The sequence below is a fragment of the Galeopterus variegatus genome, unplaced genomic scaffold, assembly GCF_000696425.1.
Source record: "Galeopterus variegatus unplaced genomic scaffold, G_variegatus-3.0.2 Scaffold1946, whole genome shotgun sequence".
NCBI classification, from domain to species: Eukaryota; Metazoa; Chordata; class Mammalia; order Dermoptera; family Cynocephalidae; genus Galeopterus; species Galeopterus variegatus.
In genome coordinates this window covers 84,504-101,704 of record NW_007728057.1, presented here as the reverse complement: position 1 = coordinate 101,704, position 17,201 = coordinate 84,504, and the positions used below count along the sequence as shown (strand labels likewise).

The 17,201-nt window shown below is 46.5% G+C and overlaps 1 protein-coding gene across 1 annotated transcript in view; it reads right to left on the bottom strand.

The window, feature by feature from the left end:
• Nucleotides 1–3,115: 3,115 nt before the first annotated feature.
• Nucleotides 3,116–17,201, bottom strand: part of MAP2K1 (mitogen-activated protein kinase kinase 1) — an 80,834-nt gene continuing 66,748 nt past the window's right edge. The window contains exons 6-11 of the mRNA XM_008579703.1: nucleotides 12,693–12,817; nucleotides 9,846–10,047; nucleotides 8,389–8,453; nucleotides 5,391–5,452; nucleotides 4,921–4,966; nucleotides 3,116–4,171 (exon numbers count right to left, since the gene is read on the bottom strand). Coding sequence (XP_008577925.1) covers nucleotides 4,058–4,171; nucleotides 4,921–4,966; nucleotides 5,391–5,452; nucleotides 8,389–8,453; nucleotides 9,846–10,047; nucleotides 12,693–12,817 — 614 coding nt within the window. The 3' untranslated portion in view covers nucleotides 3,116–4,057. The remainder of the gene's footprint in view (nucleotides 4,172–4,920; nucleotides 4,967–5,390; nucleotides 5,453–8,388; nucleotides 8,454–9,845; nucleotides 10,048–12,692; nucleotides 12,818–17,201) is intronic.

Genomic DNA, 17,201 nt, shown 5'->3' with positions numbered 1-17,201 from the left:
CTTTCCCTTTTCAACAAAATCATCTTGCTGTGGGCCCTATGGCCTGCTTGAAAGGGAAGTAAGAACTGTAGGAGGATGTATAGTTGTAAAAATGTCTACATCCATAACTCAAGCTTCAGAATGTTTTTACAAAAATGAGTGATATACAGACAATCAAAGATGTAGTGTCTTAGCATTGAGCAATACGGGTGGTGCTGTGTCTGCAATCTGGTCAGATTCAGTAACTGTTCACAATTTCCTCTGAAATATTGAGAAAGTCTGGCATTTGCAAAAAGGGCAGAGTTTAAGTACAAGCCAGCCTTTCTAGTTAACAATGCCTCTTTTTAAGAAAAGCAATTAAGGGCCGGCCCAGTGGCGCACTGGATAGTGCGCCGCTTGGGAAGCGCGGCGGCGCTCCCGCCCGAGGGTTCGGATCCCACATACAGACCGGTTCCCGCTCACTGGCTGAGCGAGGCGCGGGAGCAACGCTGAGGGTTGCGATCCCATTGCTGGTCCCCTGTCCGGTGCGGGGGCAACACTGAGGGTTGCGATCCGTTGCCAGACACGGAAAAAGACAAAAGACAAAAAAAAAAAAAAAAAAAAACAATTAAGAGGCTGTTTGCATGCCACTGAACCCTTGTGAGCAGAGTTAGGCCACAGTCTAGGAGAGCAAGATGACAAGGGGAAAGACAGACGGCTACCCGAGAACACAAGCTGTTGCCACTTTTCAAAAGCATTGTAACACACTCCTTACTATAGATTGCTTTGTATGGCTGTTATCATGCCTAGCCTGAGACATCACTGGTAGCATGTGATTAGAAATAAAACATAAATAGCCTTCATGGAGCTTGCTGGTTTCCATATACCCACAGAGAAAAGAATCAGTTCCTCCTTGGAGGAAAACATACAGCAGGATGGTTTAAAACCCATTTCTGGTCCTTAGAGAGGAAGCATGCCATGCTAGAGGTTGGATTTTTATAATAAAGACATGACAGCTACAGAATAAGAGTTGTTGAAACTTAGTATGTGAAGTTGAGATTAATTTTTGCATATAGTACCTTTTCTGCTGAATATGCAGTTACATAAGTAATCATTTAGTTTTATAAAATTCATTTCCCCTGCCCAAGCAACAGAAAAGGCAAAGTACAAAGAACCTCCTCAGCAGACTTATGTAACTGTTCCAGAAAAAGATATGGATACGTTTTTTTGTTAACGTTTCATTAAAGTTATTTTGAGCTATTCTTACAGGAAATAGCCAGAAGTTTAAATGAGCATGTTCTTTGAAACACAAAATGTAAAGTCAGTTTTGGAACAAAAAGCATCAAGGTATTTACATTTTGGGGATCTAATTTAAGATATGAGTATGGGTTTTTAAGAGCTGGAAACATTGGCTGTGAATCCTAGCTCTACCACTAACTGATCACTTGCCCTCCCACCTCTTTGCAACTCTCACTTTCCCATCTGTAAAATGAGGATAGTTAAATCTGCTCTAGCAATTTCACAGGTTGCTGTGAGGTACTAATGAGATACCATTTAGAAATCCAACTATTATTGATGTCTATCAGTAAAGGAAGTTTGAGGAAGGAATTTGGCATGGGGTACTCAAAACACTGCAAGACTGATACAGGGACATCATTCTTGAAAACAAGATCATTCTTGGTAAGAATTACTGGAAAAATCTCTTGATTCTAAAAATGCAGTACCTTTGAATGTGAATAGAGAATGTAAAGCATGCCTCACACAGGGTGTGAGCAGGGTACAGGTGTTAAAACTCAGCCTGAATGTTTGTATGTTAAAAACATATAAGTTGAACTGTTGACTTAGAACAGCTGTTGGCCTCACAGTGAGGAAAAATGATTGAGTAGTTTAGGTGGCAGTATATACAACACTGACCAGTTGGGTTTTTTTTTTGACCGGTAAAGGGATTGCAACCCTCGGCACGGTGTGGTCGGCACCACGCTCAGCCAGTGAGCACACCAGCCATCCCTACAAGGGTCCAAACCCACAGCCTCGGTGCTACCAGCGCCGCACTCTCCCGAGTGAGCCATGGGCCTGGCCCAACACTGACCAGTTTTTAAAATCCTGGCTATACCCCAAGCTCTGGTAGCTCTCAAGTGGAAACTACCTACTCAGGAAATTATTTACTCAAGTTCTGTTTTTAATCTAAAAAAAAAAAAAATAGGCCTTTTATTTTAAATACATATGTTGGCTTTAGTTTTCTATAACCTGCCCTTTCAAAGAAGAAAATGAGAGAACAGGTACTGACCAGGCAGTGTCACATGTACCTAAAGTCTAAAAGTCACTTTTTTTTTTTTTTTTTTTTAGAGATGGCCGGTAAGGGGATCTTAACCCTTGACTTGGTGTTGTCAGCACCACGCTCACCCAGTGAGCTAACCGGCCATCCCTATATGGGATCTGAACCCGTGGCCTTGGTGTTATCAGCACCGCACTCTCCCGAGTGAGCCACAGGCCGGCCCCTAAAAGTCACTTTTAAAAGAAGGAAAGAGTGCCAGTGGGAATGCGGCTTTGTTTTCTGTGACTTTGCTGCCACCTCACAAGCATCACAAAGCCAGCACCAGGCTCATTCCTCCTCTTCAGGAAGGTATGGTTACATGTAAGTGGCAAAACAAGGGAAACCACTGCTCAGTGTAGCAAAGCAGACTGTCATATCTTGGGCAGAAGCTCCAAGACCAGGTGGACAACTGGCCACCAGCAAGGCCCTCCTGTGAGCATGGCAGCCAGAAACTGCAGGCATGTCCCAGCTCAACTCTTTGTTATGGAAAATAAGAAACGTTCTGTGACGATGTTTTGTGGTTTTTCTCAGATTTGTTCCCAACCCCCGCCTTCTGCTTTTCCCTTGATAGAAAGAATAGACAGGATCTGTTCACAGGTCCAGAGGAAGGTGGTTGGAAGAGCTGCAGATAAGGGTGTTAGGTGAAAGGAACTGACAAAGTGCAAAAAATGAGATTACAGAAGCTCCATTAGTCCAAAGCACTGAACTTGTTCTTGGTGTAGAATTTCTGCCTTCCAGCCTCCTTCCTGTATATACTTCCCCCCTGCCATAATAATGCTTGGCTAAATCACTTGATTCCTTGTGTACTAGATAAAATGAAAAGCCCACCATCCAAAGTAGAAATATCTTTCCCTTTTTTTTTTAACTTGATAGTATATTTATTAGAATCTCAAGAGACTAGATCTGTTAAACATCTGAATTAAAATGGTTAAAAGGATTTTCATACAATTTTTAGGCACTATACACATTGTTTACAGTAGCATCAATACTTGGATTTGGGGAAAGATAAACCTGACACATTTTAATGCCTGATCTGTTTGTGACATTCAAAAATAACTCCACCATTTTAGAAACACTAATCGAAACTTAAGAGAGAGACATACCACTAAATATCCCACATAGTATATTTAAAAATAAATATAGAAGTACAACCAGAAGTCTACAAATCATTATAGTAGACAGACTGGTGAAGTCCCAGCTATCATGGCAGTGAAGGGCTCTGGCTAGATTTTGATGGAAACTGCTGAATTCTACGTCAAAAGCAAAAAAATAATAATAAAATAACATGATGTACACTTTCTGATGCTCATTTTCATAGCAGCAAAGCATGCTTCACATGCACTGCCTGTAAAGAATCTCACAAGGCTCCCTTCCACTCAGAAGGTAGCCCAGCAAGAATGAAGTACCACCAAGTGTCAAATAATCCTGAAAATACAGGTGGCCAGCCAGTCATGGAGCAGGAACAGCAGTCCAATTATCAGTAAGAATGACTACCCACAGTCACCAAAGTTTCACTGTAATTCAGCTTGGCATGTGTTTTGATCACTAACACACACAAATAGCCCCAAGCACAAAGCCAATCCACTTAGGGGAATAACAATAGTAATAAGAATAAAGACAGTAATATTAAAAATCACACAAGTAAAGTTTTGGCACATGCTGTGTTCTTCATCCTTTGTCACAGGTGAAATGCACGTCTGAACAGAGACAGGCATGGAAAAGAGGCCCAAAAGCAACATGGCACGCCACTGAGCAGGGACTCGCTCTTTGCTGCTTCCCAAAGGCTTAGATGCCAGCTGCGTGGGTTGGTGTGCTAGGCTGGTTAAGGCCAATGGTGGAGCAGAGCCAACCTGCAAAATCCACTTCCTCAGCATCAGATCTCTTGATAAAAGCATGAACCTGTGTGCAAGGAAATGGGGAGAGGAGATAGTGTTTAAAAAGCCACCAAGAAGGAAAAGCCAAGAGTTTTGGATCTAGAGCTTGTGCTGTACTTGGAAGGAACTCCTGAGGGCTCTCTTGAGCAGCAATGGGGCCAGGAAAGGAGGACCAGCTGCAGGCCCAAAGATCTGCTCCACTTGACTATGTCATTCACACCAGTTGTGTGGCCATGGGCAAGCCACTCACCTCTCTGAGCTTGCTCCTGCAGTATGAAATGGGGACAGTAACCCTGTCTTGTAGTATGTCAGTAATGCCTGACAGAGGAAATGATGGACTTCAGTGCATGTTACATTGTATAGGCCATCTAAGGCATGTAAGTCCAGATATTTACAGTAATGCTTTCCCACTCTGCCCACCACCAAACAAGAGGCAGGCGGAAAGCGAGTTGGAAGGGTGCTGAATGTAAGGTGAGCCAGTCAGTATCAGAAAAAGGCCCCTTCCTGAGTGGGCTGGCCCTTTCCCTCAACTCCCTCAGGCCCTTCGTCCTCCTCGCTCACTCAGCCTGTGGGGTCATCCCCGCTCAGCTCTTCCTTCAGCCTTATGGGCGGGCAGAGGAGACTGATGTTTGGCATTCCGCAGCCCCAGGCTTAGCTGGACCACAGTGGTAAGTGCAGAGCACGGAATGGGAACAGGAACTAATGGACAGATGTGTGACAGAGGAGGAGAACAGACAAACAAGTACAGTAAGTGTCTGAAATAAATGGACTTACCATGAGTTGCTTCAAATCTGCTCTCTCTGCAGGGTTTTTTATTAAGCTGAAAGGAAGAAAGATAATGTGAGAGCTACTGCCTGGCACTGGTTCTAACTCAAACTACCTATATTTGCATGTATGTCATCCCTACACCCTACAGGCTCTGAGGAGAAGTGCCTGAGCCTTATTCATCTTCTTGTTCTTAGCGCAATGTCATGCCCACAATAAGTTCATAAATTCCTGCTGAATTAAACTAAGGTCAAAAAGCAATATGCCAATCCCTGTAGAGCAAGTGCTGCAAGCAGCAGCTATTTTCCCCACTGCTGTAGTCAGACACATCACATATGTCTTGGCATTCTGCAAAAAGGGCTTATGACAGCAGTTGGGGGTAATCAGAGGGGAGGGCAAAGGGCATAACCGGTGCTCCCAGAGGTGAGTAGGAAGCCTGACAAATCGTTACCCTTACAGAGAACAAAAAGCCAACTTACCATTTATTCACAAAATCTTGAAATTCTAGACTGAATACTCCATTGGGCAGTTTTGGAGGAGGCTGCAAACACAGGTCAAGACGTGAAATGCCTGGCTACCTGCTCAAGCCATCTCCTCTCCCCATACACCCCCACTTCTGGGCAGTGCTACCCTTATCCAGTCAAAGAAAGACAGGGGTGGGAGACAATATGGTCTCACATAGCAGAGTTAGAATTGAGACCAAGTTAAGTGTTCTACCACTCATCTGATGACTTTGAACCAGTCACTGGTTCCTCTCTGAGCCTCAGTTTACTCTTTTATGAAATGAAGAGGTTGGGCCTAATGATCTCTGGGACTCTTTCAAGCTCTGACACTCTAGAATTGTGAATTTTGGAGTGTGACATGGAAATGTAACAAGCAATTACTAGCAACAGCTAAAGGGATGTGCAAACCACCAAGCACAGCCCAGGCCTGACAGCGCCCACAGAAGCAAGCAAAAAAAAAAGTCCCTTTTCTGAGCCCTGGAAAGACAGAGAAAGGTTAATAAAACAAACTGGCAGAGGGCTGGGTCTGGAAGAATGCTGCCTGTACAGTCCAGGAATGAGGCTATCTTCAGGCATCAGACGAAGAACACTAACAACAGCTCTCATTTTTGCATGGTGATCATGGAGCGCTACATGGCACCAGGCTCATGGTGCTCCATGCAGTCCCAAGAAATGTGAGCTGTGTGTAGCTTCCTTGTGAGAAGCTGACCCTCAGACACACTGCCAGAATATCTCTGCTCTGATGTGTATCCCAAAATTAACAAGTGATCCAAGATTTAAAATGAAACCCTGAGTCTCCTCCCCTACCAAAAAGCCCAGCATATCCCTCCTTCCCTGAAGGCCTTGTCAGTATGGTCAAAGGTCAAGAACTAGAACAGAGCTCTTAGGAATAGTGGCCCAGATCAAGTCCTGCCCAGCAGACTCTGCTGCTGAGAGGAATGAAGGGAATGTTCAAGGGAGAAAGGAGACTAGCAACTTGGTCTCCAGAGGCCAGCGTCCATTCCCTCTGAGTAGGAGGGAGCCAGGCAAGGGAGGGGCAGTGTGCCAGCAGAGGCTGAGGCAGATCTACTGCTGCACAGCCAAGCCTCCGGGGAGGTAGGAGTGGGGCATGGGGGTGGGGGGGGATGGGAGGTAGTAGGTATAAGGGAGAAAGAGCACAAGGTGGGAGGGACCTGAGCTATATCTCATCTTGGAGCCTCAATTTCCTAGCCTGTGTGAAGAGGATAACAAAACCAATTCAGCAGTGCTTGGGAGAACCGAGTAGGAAAATGAACGTGAAAATGTGGAAGAAAGCAGCGCACACTCGGAGGTGCAGCTGCATATTTAACCTCAGGCACCCCCCTCCCTTAATATGACTCCCATTTGGTTTAGGTCCCTATCAGTAGAGGATGGATGGCTTTTTCCCCAGTGCTGCAAATGGAAGGTGCTCGCCTTCCTTAAATCTTTAAGCAGCAAGGATCAGATCCTGAACTACTTTTCTACAGTCTATGGTGCTTACTATAAAGCTGTGCAGTCAGTAAAGAGAGGTAAATTAAACTCCCTAGTAGACTGTGAACCAGAGACTTCTGGGGTGAACCAGGATTTTCCTTGTTGAGTTTATAATGGACAAGGGGACCTTTTTGAGCCTTTTGGGGTCTGGTTTTAGAGAACAGTAAGAAAGTATGAGAAGTTATTGCACTGGTCTCTTGAAGAAGAGAATGGTATGATAACCTTTATCTTATACCCTAGCAAACTAGGGGCCTCCAGCTGCTTCCCAAACATGCCAGAATTTACCTTCTCTTCAACTACCAAGGCTGCCCCCATGGCCAGGAGTGCTGGCCCTCTCGTCTCCTCCTCCTAAACTCCTGTCCTAAGCCAGCCTGTGGCTCACTTGGGAGAGTGTGGTGTTGATAACACCAAGGCCACGGGTTTGGATCCCTATATAGGGATGGCCAGTTAGCTCACTTGGGAGAGCGTGGTGTTGACAACACCAAGTTAAGGGTTAAGATCCCCTTACCAGTCATCTTTTAAAAAAAAAGAAAAATATCCTGTCCTGACCCCTAGCCCAGCTCCTCCAGCCCTGCCTCACTTCCCTCTGAGCAACCTTGGTGCTTGTCCACAGCTTCTCACAACCCCAAAACCTAAATTTGATGAATGATTGTCAGTCTCTTCCTTCCTTGATCCTTTTTTCATTTAAACGTACTGGTATGTTTAAATATGTGTTCTTTGTATTAAAGTCAGCCAGCAGCAATAAACAAAAAAGAAAATTTTACTCAATTTTAATTACAATTTCATCACTAAGATAACCACTAATATTTTAGAACTTTCCAGATTTTACAAGGGTACTTCAAAAAGTTCATGGAAAAATTCAAATATCTTGTAATTCTATTTTTCCACGAGCTTTTTGAAGTACCTTCATATATGCACATATGTACATGCATTCATAAATTTTTTTAAAGAATTGACCGTAGTGTACATACTATTTTGTAGTCTGCCCTTTTTACACACCAGTTTATAGTGACTATGTTCCATAGCTATTTCTACACTCATTTTTATGTTCATAGCTTTTTAATGGCACTTATAAGCAAAAACCCTGTATTACAGTTACATATACATTTGTCTTGCCTCCCCTATACAATCTAACGTTCTAGACTAGGGACTTTAGTTTTTCCATCTTTGGATCCCTGCCCCACTCCTACCCCCACCCCTCAGTACTTAGCACATAGTGCACAAGAATGTAAATATAAGCTGAGGCTCTTGAATCTTGGAAAGGAAGAGGGACTCAGCTACCTGAAGATGTCACCTGGGAAAGGGACTCCTGCAGTTTTTAAACCTGCCACTCATTTCCAACAGCTTGACACACAAACCAGAACACAAGAATCCTGGAGCATGTACTGTGGGACCAATTTACAAGTTTCCTAATCAACTCAGCCATGGGTATTTCCTTAAGAGTAGCAAACAAATTCCATGGTCAAGGAAACCAGGCAGTACTTACCTCATTGACGATGTAATCCAACAACTCAAAAATTGCCATGGGAGGTCGGCTGTCCATTCCATATGCTACAGATTTTATAAAAAGAAAAAAGAAAACACTTCTCAGAAACTGACAAGAGCCAATATGAGGCAAGGGGGTGGGCATAGATCCCAGGGGCCAGCACAGGGTCATGACTGACAGACAGAACTGCCACAGATAAGCCCTGAATGCAGAGGGGACCACTATGTGAAGGCCACAGGACCAGCAGGCCAGAGCATGGGTCTGGGATCTGCCACATCCTAGGTTTGTGACCTTGGGCAAATCAGTTGACTACTTTTTTTTTTGGCAGCTAGCTGGTAAGGGGATCCAAACCCTCTGTTGACTACTGAGCCAAACTTCTGAGCTTTGTAAAGCAGAGATGGATAAACTTACATCTGCTGTTTTCCTCTTCCTTATATTGAGAGAGTGGCAAATGAGATAACTAAATAACTAAAGAACTTGTTTTAATTCTACCTGAACTTGGGTTTCTTCCTTTCATATCCCAGAGTCATAGGCCAGCCTGAGGGGCCACAACCACCAGTCCAGTCCCTTCAATGACCCAACATCAGCTACTCCTATCCCCCTCGGCTTCTCCCTTCATACATACTTCCATGTGGACCTCACAGAGGTAAAGACCAGGTCTCCCTGGCCAGACAAGAACTTCCTGGCAGGAACTCCACAAAAAGATGATGGCTAGGTCAGAATGTTCACTGAGTACCACATTACTTCATAGTATTCACATTCAGAGAGGCAGGTGGTACCGCATAGTGTTTATCACCTTGGGAATAGGACTTGGCCACTTACAAGCGTATGTGGCCTTGACAAGTTAAGTGCTCTGTGCCTCAATTTCCTCATCTCTAAAATGGATATAATAGTGCCCACAAACAAAATGCTATTAAAATTAGATAATGCTAGGTAAATCCATGGAGACAAAAAGTAGATTAGTGGTTGCCAGGAGATGGGGTTGGCAGGGGAGGCTTAGGAATGATTGTTAATTGGGATGAGGGCTTCTTTATGGGATAATGAAAATGTTCTGGAATGAGATAGTGGTGATGGTTGCACAACATGCAGTAATATATTAGAAACCACTGAACTATATACGTTAAAATGTGAATTTAATATTACGTAAATTTTATCTCAAAAATAAATAAATAAATCTACCGAAGAATGTCATGATTAGAAACAGATAATGTATATAAAGTACTAAGCATAGTACCTAGAACACAATAGGTACACAACAAATGGTAGGAAGTTGCTGGAAATAACAATTTCCTACACCCACCTAGAGACCCCTGCTGCTTCCCCCTTGGCCCCAACCAGACATCCAGGAACTTCTACCAGACTCAGTCTTGGTAAAATGTACAAACTATCAGCCCTCCAGAAACCCCTGACAGCAAGGGACCCCAAAGTCCAAGCTGGGGAGACACCAGGCCACTCACCACTAAGGGGCCTCCCGGGGGTCCTTGGCCTGGGTGGTGTCTCAGCCGCATCTCCTTCCACCTGGCACCCAAACATCAGCTCCAGCTCCTTGGCATCTGGAGGAGGGATGGGATACCTCCCAACCGCCATCTCCACCAGAGAGAGCCCCATGCTCCAGATGTCCGACTGCACAGAGTAATGAGTCCCCTGGAGTCTTTCTGGCTGCAGAAGAGACAGAGACACAGTTACAATCACCTGAACTAACTTGGACCTGTGTCTGCTGATGCATTTTATCTTCTGCCCCTTCCTCTCAACAGCTCACATCCAGTTTCAAGAGCTCCATAACCTCTTGAATTTGGCCTCCCATTTGCCCACAAATAATGTGGTTATCAAATCCTAGCTCCTGTGGCTCTGACCTCTCCTCACTGCTCCATCTCCCCTGTAACCTGCCCTGAACTGACAGCATCCAACCAGCTGGGCCCTGGATGCCACTTCAGCCTGTGGTTTGTTTTGCCCAGACTGGGCACTGTCTTGCATGTGCGGGCAGCCTGTCCAAAGCCCAGCATGAGAGGCTCATCTTGTCACCTGAGTCTGAAACATGAGCTTGTGAAACATGGTTCATGAATGAGGTGGTGCAGTTGGTAGGAAGAACAAAGGATCTGGGGTCAGGAGACCAGGGGTTCAAGTCCCAACTCTGACACTTAAAAGCTTCAAGATCTTGAACTCAGCTTCCTCATCTATAAAATGGGGCTGCTGCTCACAGTGATAATAGTAACAACATAGCAAAATACCCACTCTACTTACTAGGGTTATTGAGGTGGTCAAATCAAATGAAAACACATGTTAGATGTTGCAAAATATGAGTTATATTGGTGGGAAAAGTGGGAAGAGTCAAAGCAAAAAAGTATAGAATGTGCTATATGAAATAATTACTTTCCCTGAGCATTATTTGAAATAGCCATGTATTTCAAGAACCCTTCAAAAAAATCTTTAACTATTCTGACCATAGTATACTTATATAGATATCAAATTAACTTCTCCCATAGGATTTTTCACTAACTCTAACAACGAACTGTTTTGGAATTGATCATATAAGCACAAAAGCCCAAACCACTAAACCCTGGATCAATAAGTCCCAGGGCCTGTTATATGACTCTGAACTTGAGAGTTGGTGGTCGAGTGGCCCAGGGTGCCAGCTGCTCAATTATTAGACATTCAGGGAAGAAGCAATAGGGGGATGACAGGGAAAGAGAGAGGAATAGAGTTCCACTGTGGGTCGCTGGAGTGGAGGGGTCAGTGCTGGGTGAGTGATGTTGACAGTAGCTGGAGTGGGGGTAAGGGCTAGTAAGAAGGAATGAGGATGTGGGCAGGAACTTCCACACAGGGATCTGGGGCAGCTGCCAAATCCTCCCTAAAAGGCAAGTGAGGGTGTGTTATGCAAAGCCAGAGGCTGGCTTTCCAACCTGGCTCAGCAAGGTTAAGTAGGCAGGTCACTTAACCGCCCTGAATCTAAATTTCCTCACCTCTAAAATGGGAGCAATAATCTTCACTTCATAAGACAACTGAACACATCATTGAGATCATTCGAGAATGCTCTAACAGAGAACACGTAAAACACTCTATGTTAAGCTCCCCTGGGCCTCTGTGCCTGCTCTCCCCACACCAAGGCCTGCACTTAACTTCCACTTCTGCGAAGACTGCCCACTCACTCCAATGCTCCTCTGCTCTGCCCACTTCAGCACTCACCCGGACTCGCGTACCCACTTTTCCCAATCATTCTCAGGAATGTGCTATCCATGTACCCACTCATGCAGTCAACCAAACATTCACCCACTTGCCAAGCATTCCCTGAACGCCTACCATGTGCCAGGCCCCATGCCAGACCCTAAGGACAGGAGAGATACCTACAGCCTTGTCCCTGCTGCCAAGGAACTGTTGTATGCAGGAGGGAAGAGAATGTGCTGATGCTGCCATGTGTGTGGGGATAGCCACACACTGCGCTTTGCCTACCATGTGCCAGGCCCCATGCCAGACCCTAAGGACAGGAGAGATACCTACAGCCTTGTCCCTGCTGCCAAGGAACTGTTGTACGCAGGAGGGAAGAGAATGTGCTGATGCTGCCATGTGTGTGGGGATAGCCACACACTGCGCTTTGGTGGCAGTGGGAGCCAGTGGAGGTGGGAGGAGAAGGGAAGACCCCCAAGATGGGGTACTGGCTGAGTTAGAGCAGAGACTCCAGCCAGGGGACCAGGTGCACTGTGGTGAGAAGCAGGGGTAGGTGACTAGGAGACATGTACAGGTATGTAATGAGGAGGGAGAGAAGAGGCTGGATGGAGGAAACAATTCTGAATAGACTCTCAGGAGTTGGGGCCACTAGACACTGCAAGGATGGGGAGCCCGGAAGGGAGGTTAAAGCCAATGCTTAGGTTTCTATCTTGGGAAACCAGGGAACTGGTGATGCTATTTACTGCTAATAGAAAAGGAGAAGGTAGAACAGTCTGCGGTGGTGTCATGTCTGAGCATATTGGGTTTGAGGGTCTAAAGACAATCACGTAGAGATGTCCAGAGCATAGCTGAAGCTCATGATCTCTTCAGAATGAAAGCCAACTCTGGAGCTGGGATCGTACAATCTCTTCTAGAGGGTCAATGCCCCAAAACCCCAATTATGCTCCAAGGCCTATGAAAGGCTGAGACCATCTCCCTGTTAGACTTCAATCTCCTCAGGGAGGACCACTGTGTCTCATTCCTCATTTCTTGGCCCACACCCATCACCTGGCACAAGACTCTGGCTCCACAGGGAAGTCACCCACTTGACTTCCATCCTTGACTGGACAAGAAGCTGAAGAAATGGAAGCTGCTGTTCATACCGACATGTAGGACCTTGTTCCCACAAAGGAGTTGGCCATGGAGTCGATGAGCTGTCCACTGACACCAAAGTCACAGAGCTTGATCTCCCCACGGGAGTTGACTAGGATGTTGGAGGGCTTAACATCTGCAGGGAAGAAAAAATAGAAAGGTAGGGAATTGACAAAGGTAGACTGGGGAGAGGAAGGGTCAGCACTCCACAGACAGATAGACCAGCTCTGACCATGAGTCCCAGGATAACACCCCCATGCCCCATCAGAGGCAGCCCTCAGCTTGCAAACACTGGACACCAAGAACCCTTATTTCCCCTTATTCAGGATGCAAGGAAGGACTGTCGGGAGATGAAATGACCAGTTGCTGTAGAATCAGGACAGAAAGCCAGTGGATTTCTACTCTTTGAGAATGCAGACTTGGCCAGATAACCCACAGGAACAGTTATCATGAAGTCAAGATAAATTCTATTGCTTCAGCCACCCATACTGGCATGACACAGTATCTATGGTTGGATCATAAGGGAGCCAGAAAACACAAATAATAAGACTCACATGCTTACTGGTGCTACAAACTAAAGACTAAAAGGGGATGGGGTAGGGGCGGGAATTCCTGTTCTTGACCTCTGAACCAAGCACAGATCATGTGAGTTCTATGAATATGTGTGGCAGGGATGGGAGCTTTTTTTGGAGTGCGGGGAGCTGACTTACGACTGTCTTTAACTGAAGTCATTTACCTAACAGCCTACGCAGCTACATCTGCCCTGTTAGTCAAGGGGAGCCCCTCACTACCTGGGGCTGGAGAACTCGGGAGGCCTGAAAGCAGCTCCTCAAGGTTAAAGCAGTGCCCCCAGTACCAGACCCATCCCTCTTCCCTGCACTCATATTACCACCCCACCTGCCCCGGCTGCTGTCACCAATACTAGCCCAGTGGCCCTTCAGTTGCAGAGAGACATAAAGCTCCAAATGTTTTTTCTTCCACTATCTCCTCTGATTCACACAACTGCACTGTAAAGTGGACAGACCAGGGCCAATTATCCTCATTTACAGGTGGGAAAACTGAGGCTGGGACTTGGTGAAGGTCCCTGGGCCAGGGCTTTGTAGGCAGACATCGGCAAATGATGAGAGACTCACACAAAGGCAAGCCATATCCAAGAGCAAAATCCTAAATTATGACAGGGATTCTTTAATAGAACTAATATAGACACTATATAGAACATTTGGAAAATTATTGAAAAAACCAAACCACCCATATTTCCAACCTACAAGAGCCACTATTAATATTCCATTATTTTTCCCTTTGATATTCTTTCACATGAATGCATTAATTATAAACAGATTGTAACAAGTCTATTTAAGAATCTGTCCAAGGGTAAATTGAAAAAAGAAGAAAAATCACCCTCTAATATCCTCGTAAGTCTCTCCCCTGCCCACCCCCACCTAGCCCCTCACCATCTCCAGCTTGGGTGGTAATCACAGCCCCCGGCCAGCTCCAGCCTCTCTCTACCTACCACCAGGGTAGGGACTGCCTCACTATCTAACCCCTGAGCCAAGATGATGCCGAGCACACAGTAGGTACTCCAAAAGCCCTTACTGAATGAATGGATCTAAACTCACTGCTAGCATGTACACATGTGTATGTATACACACACACACACACACACACACACACACACACAAAGCCACTGGTGTAGTCTTTCTAAGACCCAGCCCTCATCATGTCACCCCCCATTGTTCAGATCCAGGTCATGCTCTTCAGTAAGGAGCACAGGATACAAGACCCTTCCAGTGTCAAAAAAAATTTTTTAAAGGCCTTTCCAACCCCTATGCAACACCCCTCCATCCCCCACTGTCTCCTACATATAGACTTTGAGAAAGCAGGTACCAAAAGTAGCCTTAGAGGACATCTGCTTCCTCCTCTTCATGACAAAGATGAAAAATCTAAGGCCCAAGGGGTCCGGTGCCTTGTTCCAGGTCACACAGTTAAAATTGGCTAAAGCTAGAAACAGATCCAGACCTTCTGTCACCTAGACCTGCCCTGGTCCTGCTCAACCTGCTGCCGTATTACTCAACCGCATCATTCACCTAATGTTCACTGAGCATCTACTCTGTGCAAGCACCATGCAGCCACCAAGCAGAAAGCAGTGAACAAACTGACCAAGTCCTCACTGTCACGAAGCTTAAATTTTAGCATGAGGAGACAGGCAATAAACAAACCAATGAACAGATGTGTAACATCAGGTGGTCTTAAGCACCATGAAGAAAATGAAAACATAAAACCAGGTAAGAGCACCGAGAGTGAAGGTAGCTTCCATGCAACACAGGAAGGCCTCCATGAGGAGATGACACTTGAGCAAAGGCCTGGATGAAGCGAGGGAGCAAGTCATGAGGCCTCCTAGGGAATTAAGGGGACGTGATAAACTTCTGGAGGTCAGCAACTAACTCTGTTCCTTTTCCAAACCTAGTGTTAGGATGGGCCCTGACAAACACTTCAGCCAAGGAGTGAATCCAGCAGCTGCTCTTGGGGCCCGCAGTCCTCATTCCACAGTGCCCAGCTTCTCTCAGAGGACAGATGCCTGACGCCTGGAGGTCAGGTGCTCAGGATGTGGAAAGTGATGCTGAGGAACAGGACAAATCTGCGGGGGCCTGGTAGGGACAGCACACAGAGGCACTCCCTCATGAGCCCCTCTTCCACATCTCCCACCAAATGCCCTGGCCTCTCATCCCTGGCTGGACCACGCAGCCCTGAGCTCCTTCACCATCCAGATGCTCTCTGTGGCCTGGTTAGCTATGACCTGTCAGGCCTTGTTTTAGAGCAAAAGAGAGGCACTGGCTAAAGAGACAGGAGATCTGTATCCAATCTGAGCCCTGCCACCTGCACTACATATAGACTTGAGCAAGTCACGTGGCTCCTCTGGGCTGTGATTTGTCCATCAGTAAAGTGATGACAACTGCGGCTCTGGCAACATCACGAGGTGCAGACCAGGATCAATCTAATGAAGTATGGCATATACATTGCATACCATGTTATAGGAATACAGAGAATGATCATTTCACAAGTTGCCTTCCAAGACCAGTGGTTCATAGAACCAGACACCCCCACCCTCCTCAGCAGAGAACAGCCCCTTCCCTGGCTGAGGGTTCCTTCCTCCACTGGATCAGACCCTCTCTCCAGGTTGCAGTTGCGTCTAGCTGTTCTTGTATCTAATTTCTATTCACATAGCAAGAAGCCTCCTTCCTTTTTTCAAACTTATATAACACTGCTTTCCTCCATCCCTGGCTGTCAGCTCTGGCTTCCCCCACCCACCCCAGGGAACAACACTGCCTGGAAGGCTGCAGAGATCATGGGGTTGGAAGGCTTTTCGATGCTTAAACCATATGGGTCCTGGGAGCCAGATAAACTGCACACAACCCCTCCTGGTGACCCAAAGGGCTTGACAAGTAGAAGCCCCTTGAAGACTTAGGTACAGTAAATCATTAAACTGTAGAGTATGCTTCTGCAGCTGCCAGGCTAGAACATGCTCCTGTCCCCACCCCCACCCCCACCCCAAAGCCCCAGCCAAGTTTGGCTCTTCTCTGGGGGCAGAAAAGAGGTACATTTGTCAGACAAGGCCAGATAATTCATTTCTGGATCTCCATTGGCACCCTGCACTTGCTTCCCACAAAAGCCAGCCCCTCCCCACACTGTTCCTGTGCCCAGTGTCGTCCCCCTCCACCCTGACTGCACACAACCAGCACTCCTCCAGCAGAATGGCTCCTGTCTGTCTTAGAGCTCACTCCAAGGCTCTCTGCCTGGCTTTCCAAGCCCTCCACTGTTTCTTCCTTAACTGTCCAACTTCATGCCCCGTCTTGTCTCCACTCCACCTGATCCCGGTGCAGGCTGGCCTGCCTTTCTTTTTTTTTTTTTTTTTTTTTTTTTTTTTGTCTTTTTTCGTGTCCGGCAACGGATCGCAACCCTCAGTGTCGCACCCGTACCGGACCGGGACCGGCAACGGGATCACAACCCTCGGCGCTGCACCCGCACCTCGCTCAGCCAGTGAGCGGAACCGGTCTGTATGTGGGATCCAAACCCTCGGCGGGAGCACCACCGCGCTCCCAAGTGGCGTACTGTAGCAGTGCACCACAGGGCCGGCCCTGGCCTGCCTTTCTAACTGCCCTAGTATAAGAGACTTGCCTCCCTGCCTTCTCTTGTGTTGCACCTAAAACGTCCCCTTTCCACCCACCCCTCACTTCTACTAGGTGCTTAGTTCTTCTGAGTCCACGTCCCAACTTGGGATACTGCCTCACCCCTGGAGTCCTGGGAGGTTTAAATGGGCTTCTGCCGACATTTTCCTAGCAGAGCCCTCAAGCCATGTGCAAATCACAGGCCCAGTCTCTTTCTACTTCCTGAGGCCCCCTCCAGACCTCGGGTTCTCTTTCTGATCCTTCAGTATGAAGAGAGTGCCACTGAGAGGAGCCTTTGCTGCAAGTGGGCCAGACTATTCTGGAGGAAGCGCCGACACCCACTAAGCTCCCAGGCTG